The sequence below is a fragment of the Emydura macquarii genome, unplaced genomic scaffold (genome assembly GCF_026122565.2).
Source record: "Emydura macquarii macquarii isolate MOO-44397 ecotype Brisbane River unplaced genomic scaffold, CSIRO-AGI_Emac_v2 contig_499, whole genome shotgun sequence".
In the NCBI taxonomy this organism is placed as follows: Eukaryota; Metazoa; Chordata; order Testudines; family Chelidae; genus Emydura; species Emydura macquarii.
The window spans coordinates 9613960-9621091 of NW_027130636.1; the positions used below are offsets into that span (position 1 = coordinate 9613960).

General features: G+C 39.6%; 1 protein-coding gene across 1 annotated transcript in view; it reads right to left on the reverse strand.

Moving 5' to 3' along the window:
- Window positions 1–6083: 6083 nt before the first annotated feature.
- LOC137147018 (vertebrate ancient opsin-like) overlaps window positions 6084–7132 on the reverse strand; it is a 125188-nt gene continuing 124139 nt past the window's right edge. The window contains exon 4 of the mRNA XM_067538672.1: window positions 6084–6347. Within this exon, the coding sequence (XP_067394773.1) occupies window positions 6084–6347 (264 nt within the window). The remainder of the gene's footprint in view (window positions 6348–7132) is intronic.

Genomic DNA, 7132 nt, shown 5'->3' on the forward strand with positions numbered 1-7132 from the left:
AGAGGAGGGTAGACTGGTGGGTTTCTTACTGGGAGAATTGACTGACACTGTGGAACAAGCAAACAAAAGCCAAAGGTCCAGTGTGGCTGTATGCGGCTGTCCTGGAGTGCAGGCATGTGGTAGAAGGGCTATTTGAAAAGATCCCAAAGCCACATACCACAATCCGGCTATTCTGGTCGAGGGAGGGTTGGCCCTGCCTGTGTAACTCTTATTTATCAACCACAAAAATATGCAGAATAGCCATTTCTCCAATTGTCTTACTATTGCCCAGCTTGTCAAGTAGACCCACACTCCGCTAATTCAATGCATTTGGATTTTTATAGATCAGATGTAGTCAGTTCACATTTTAAAAATTGACTTAAATGAGACTTAAGCATGAGTTTGATTAAGTACATGCTCAAGTGCTTTGCTGAATTGAGACCTTGTGTATGGATACCGAATGTGGCCATCCATAGCTACATGATTAATGAGTGTAGTGCAAAAATTCTGTATAAGAGCATTGTTAATATTAGGCTGAACTGTGTATGTGCAGAGTGATTTTGAAGGGGTCATGTACCACCAAATCAAAACCAGTACTTGCAAGAAATCTTAGAGGCATATCTTCTCTGTGACGCTAATAGTGGGGCCAAGTGTCCTTCTTATCCTAAGCCTGCTTGCTGCTAGAGCAAAAAAGGTCTCAGGTTTTGGTTTTGGTTTTTTGAATGGAGAGTGTATTTTTTAGTCATCCTATACTCAATAGTTGCAATCCCCCTCCCTCCATCCCCCACCAATTTGCAGAAATTCTCACCCATGACCCAATCCTTACAAATTCAGCCCAGAAAGGTTTGGGAAGCCATAAACTTCTGGAAACAGGTTTTTGGAATGCATTCTCTTTTATGAAAACTTAACAGTAGCAGTTGCTGCTGCTTCCAATACTGTAAAACTCTGTTCATACAGTTTCCTATGCTTTTATAGATGTTTCATAGATAAAGTTTTACTGGGGAAATCAATACATCAATAAATGAGGCAATAGTAATGAGCGTAAAAAATGAGTTTTCTTGTAGTTGCAGTGTACTGTATATCCAAAACACATCACTTCAGTCAGCCACTTGCTGTAGAATCTTTAGAGATAAAATATTTTGAAATGGCATACTGCTTTCCAGGTGTACATACAGTAAAGTCTGTCTAAATAGAAATGTCAGCTGAGATGTTCCAAAACTTTAGAACATCTTAACTTTAATGGGAACTAGGGGTGCCATTTTCAGAAGTGACTAAAAGAGGTAGCCCAAATTTTAATGGAAGTTGAACCCCTTTAGTTGCTTTATTAAAATCCTATCCTGTATGTCCAAATGCATTACATGGTTCTGAAAATCTCAGCTGTTGCTTTGTCTTAACAGTTGCACGATTTGACATAAGACGAACAAATTTCCTGCTTAATTAGCAATTTCTGTTAAATAAAAACAAATAAGTTAACATTTTTAACAGGTCGAGAACATACACTGAGGCTAAACTGTCAGAATACAAGAAATGTATACAAGATGGAGTCACAGGCAATATAAAGCTCATAAGTATGCAAAAGCCATCACTAGTGTGGAATAACAAAGTCAATAGTTAAGTAGAAACACACTTGACACTTAATAAAACCATTTAAATTCAAGCAGAGGAAAGAGGTGCATGGAAAACCTCATGGAGAGTTTTGTGATCTGAAAAGGACAAAATACCATTTAAAAACGAGCAGATTTGGCAATTGATGTACAGTATTCATTATCACTGCACACACATTAACAGTTTGTTTTTGACTTTTTCCACTTAGACTTCTTCCACTTTAAGCTTTCTTATTTTGTTGGCTCTAGTTGTGTTTAAAAAATATCAGGCATCATTCAAATACTTCAACTGAAATCATGATCCAAGAACAATACATTATAAAAGAAATGTAGTCGCAGTTTGTTTACTTACACAAATAAGGAGGCTTTCAATAATGAGGGTAACAAAGAATACACTTAAAGAGTTATAATGAAACTTCAATTTACATTCTACCTTGGACATCAGGAAAAAGTCATCTACTTGAAAGGGTTCCTTTTGTACAGGCCTTTAATAAAGTGTGTTTCTTGGTGAATAAGAAACAGAGAAATACAGATTAAGCCATCTGAACTGTACAGTAACATTGTACTGTATTTTGGCCATGTTTAAAGCAGATAATCAGCTGCTAGTTAATATTCTCAGAAATGTAGAGATATGCTGATCCCCACCTCCATGCTGTATCTCCTGTGACAGCATGAGCATTCGAACAAACTTGCTGGTATGATATTCATCTTCTGTACAAAGCTTGCTTACCCTACCATCAATGTTACACCACCAAGGTTTCACAATCTTGTGCAGTTCACATGTTTGTTGTATTTCTGGCTTCCATCAGTAGCCTAAAATCTCATTACAGGTGACAGGCTGTTGCACTGTGTATAACGGAAAACTGAGGATGTCAAGTGTGACACTTTTCTTATAGCTTAAACTGAAAATGAGACTTACGCCAGTTTAAAGATTTGGGGCGGGAAGTGAAGCTGATTCTTTAACTCTTATACTCTTGGTGCATTATTTAAGATGTAAGAAGAACGCAGTCTCTTATGATGACAAAATGATGGGAGGAAAAACAACTAAACTGAAAAAAAGCTATTTCTGCCTGGGAGAGTGGAGGGCTCAGAGCAATGTTAATGAGAAATGGAACCATTCCCTGCAGCCAGGGCCTCCAGATGCGGGGTGGGGGGGGGGGAAGGGTGCCATTTATCATGGCCCAGAGGCCCTGGGGGGCTCAGCCCAGGCTGCAAACTCCATTACTATGAGGAAAAAATTGAGGCTAAATTGTAGATCATGCCTGAGGATATTTATAGAAACGTATTTCTATGTATCTATTGTCCAGATGCTGAGATTTGCTGGAGCCAATCAGAAGCAGTGTTCGAGCAGTCTCAAGCAACATTCTGAACAGTGAGTTTCTGGGCCTGCTGGCCCAGCCCAGGCCCTTCTCTAGAATAGAGAGTGTGTGCTTGTGCAGTTAAACTAGGACTCATAGTTTGAGACTGAGACACAAAGAGATTTGTGCTCCTCTCTGTGACATGGTCTAACATATCAAGAACTACCAGTCCCAGAGTTCCTTGTGCACAGGCAGGCGGGAGGGACAGCCGGTGGGAGGGGCAAAGCAAAGCACCATAAGACAGTAGGAGCCAGTGCTGCTGCTTCTGGTAGGATTTGCAGGCCCGCAATATATGTGAGTAAGTGTCTAATTTACTCAGTCACACCCGCCCCCCACCCTCTACTGCCATGTCTGGTGGTGGCTATAAATACAAATCAGGCAGCCAGAAACATAAGGAGGTAAAAGAAAGGGAACTAAAAGAAGCTACAGGACACCAATCTATCCTCCAGTTTTTTGTATCAGACTAGGCTTTTCTGCAGTCAGGCAATATACTAACTAGGGAAGCAGATGAATAAAATCAGGATGAAAATGATTTCAATATAGAGACTGTGTCTGTGGCAGTGGCAACTGATGACAAAGAAAAGCTGCTGGAACATGTATCATGGGATTCCAGTATAATATGCTTCAAGATAATCATGTAGTATCGCCATTAGCACCCCCTATTCAGAAGATTTACAAGAAACAGGAAAGAGTAGTGCTACACTAGCTGATTCTTGTCTTTTCAAAGATCCAGGCTTATGGCCTGAAAACTTCCTGAACATGAAAAGAGCATAGAACATCAAACTTGCTACTGTCAGTGGAAGCAATTATAGCAGTCGCTGTCAGGTGGACATGGAGTGGACAGTGAGATTCAAAAACAAATATTAACAGAAGCTACAGGATGGAAAGAAATATTGGAAAGATTGTTGGATGTTACCTTATTTCTTGCTTCACGAGGTTTAGCATTCCAAGGAGATGATGATCTGATAAGTGAACCACACAATGGTAACTTTCTTGGAACTCTTGAGATTATAGCTCACTATGACAGCATCACTCGTGATCATTTGGCTAAAGTCAAACAGAAACAGAGGGCAGAACAGTGAAAGGACAGGCTCATTATCTCTTATGGGAGAGTCAGAATGAGTTTATTGAATTATGTGATAAGTGTGTGCAGAAGGCCATCCTTGCAGGGAGAGAAGGCCATTTATTATTCTATCATATGTGATGCTACTCCTGATGCCTCTCACCACGAACGTGTGTTGATATTGTGATTTTGCAGTTCACAACAAAGACAGTGGTACATTTAACATTAAAGAGAGATTTCTTGAGTTTATCAACTTTGATTTTAAAAAAGGAGAACAGATAGCTGAAATGCTAATTGGCAGCTTGAAGTGTCATAACATTCCTCTGGATGATTGTAGAGGTCAATGGCTCTAATATGTCAGAGAAAACAAAAGGTGTTCAGGCCTGCATTATGTCCAAGAATGAACTTGCTGTGTATTCTCTTTGTGGTTCTCATTCACTAAATTTTATAGGGGTTAATGCTGCTGCAGCTTGTACTGAAACATTAACATTTTTTTGGGTTGTGTTCAGCAACTTTTTGTGTTTTTCAGTGCTATTCCAGTGAGGTGGAAGGTTATAGCAGATAGGATACACTGCTCACTCTACTCTGTCAGACACACGCGGGAGTGCACGTGTTGATGCTGTCCATCCACTCACATAGCATCTTCCAGGTATTCTGGGAGCACTGGGTGCTCTTGAATTAAACTTGACACATGAAGCTCTATCACAAGTAGAAGCACTGAAAAGGTACATCAGCTCATTTTTATGCCTTTTGGTGCTTAGCTCCTGGTACAAAGCTCTTTCAAATATTGAGGACAGAAACAAGATTTTTACAAGCCAGAGGAATCTCTCTTGAATCAGAGGTAGCTCTCATTGCTGATATTTATTGAAGAAATAAAACAACTGAGATCAGTGGCCCAAAATTCTACAGGAAGCATGTCTTGTAGCAGAAGGTATGGGAATTTTGACACAATTGCCAAAGAAGAGAGGAATGAAACGGAAAAAATTTCATGATGAGGCATTTGACCCTGAGGAATCATGTTCTACCATCTCTGAAAATGAATCAGTCTTTATTCAGAAGGAATGTTTTCGGTGCAACTTTGGACAATGTCATCTACGAATTAGAGCACAGATTCAAAGCAACCAATAACATTTGTTTGACATTCCATTCAGTCCTAAAATATGTGACACTAGAGCCTGGGGAACTGAAGAAGCTTCTAAATGTCTACTTCACAAGTATCTTACAGATCTTTCTGAGACTTTTCCTTGTGAAACGTTGCACTTGAAAAAAATCTCAGTCTACTTTTGGAAAAGAACATGAACTACACCCACTTATCTTATTAAATGAGATTTACAAAAAACAACTGCAACTAATTTTCAGTGAAGTGTGCATAGTCCTCTGGATTTCTTTGCACACTGCCAGTGACTGTGGCAGAAGCTGAATTTATTGTCTAATTTATCTAGCAAGAATTAAACTCTGAAAGTTTTAAAATGTCCAGTATGTATAGCTTAAATTTGTGAGAATGGCTCAACATATTAAAAATGTATAATAATCTATACAGGCTTGTACTGGAATGCTAAGTGAGTTTGTTACAGTATAATCCAAAACACATGCTTCCATAATTTGAGAAAAGGACCTACTCTGGAATACTGCTGATGTTGCATGCTAGTAGAGAATAAGTTACTCATTCACTGGGCTTCTATTCAGTGAGGATCTATCCTGACTGGGTACAATAAGAGAGATCAGACCTCTCTCTAGCATAATGAAAGTCTTTGAACACATTCTAAGTGTTGTGGGTTTTTTTAATTTAAAAAACCACTTTCTTAGGGTAGACCCTTGTTTAATAAAACTAAACCCAAAACTTCTGAAATTCCATTTATGGAAGGATCTTTAGGCATGACAGCAACAGCAGGTTGGTGGCCTGAACATATGTCAATTTAAGTAGCAGACATATTTTCAGCAGGTGCACCTCAGATCATTACACTAAGCTGCATGTATATCCTTACCTATTGACTTAACCTAACAAAACCAGTTGACAGTTGTTCCTCCTGTCCACCAATGCTCCCCAAATCAAGCAGCATAAGTTAGTGTTTGCCTTGATTAAGCGCTATAATGAGCTACAAGCAACACTTCTCGTTTTGCCTTTGGGCTGTTGTCCATGGTTGGCTGTGGATTCTGCAAGCTAACCGTAGCCTCCTGCTGTTCCCAGGATGGCTGTCCTGCAGATGCAGCAACACATGTGAAGTTGTTGTCCAGTACCCTTGGTGTAGTGCGACACACACGAGTGGACTTTGAAGAACACTTGTTGCTGGAAGTAGCAGATGTCTTGTTGCATTTCAGAAGTGCACAAAAGCATCTGTAAAACTAAGGCACAAAACATAAACAGTGAGAATATTATTTACTCACACCTATTCTGTGAAACATTGCACCCAATTATATTCATGTGCCCTCCTTTGGGTATAGCACTTCATTTCTTAGAACAATAATGCAGAGTGCAATGGGTGGTTAACTAATTCATGTTGCAATTCAACTTGGATTGCTTTTCTTTTTTCTTCAGTACCCATCAGAGGCCCAGCTGAGATCAGGACCCTGTTATGCTAGTGATTGTGCAAAACCATTTATTGCCCTGAACAGCTTACAATCTAAGGCACCAGTTCCCAGCATGTAGGTGAACTTCTGTGCCCATACTGAACCCTCTAACTTCATGGGTGCAGGAGTCCTTCGTGTGCAAGATGATGATGTGGGATCAACTAAACCTAAACTAAGACATGATGCAGTAGTGAGTATACAAGCAATAAGGAAGATCAGAAGAGGGTGGCCAAAGGAAGCAAGTAAAGAATATGCTTAACATGGGACATCTACATGCACATCTAGACTATTTTGATTATCCTCTGGTCCAGTGCTCTGTAGTATGCTAAGCTGTTAGACCTTTATAGAAAGATAGTCCCCAATCAAAAAGCTTCCACTTTAGTTTCAGAAGCAATGCAACAAGCAGGTGAAAAACAGGACAGGAGGCAAGGGAAGAAGAAAGATAAGAACAAGATCATGCAATGACTTTGATATGGAATTTGCACACATTGGGTTTCTGTTAAATACAACTGATATTTTGCATAGTTCACTATTTTCTTGTTGACAAACAGCAGAAGTGA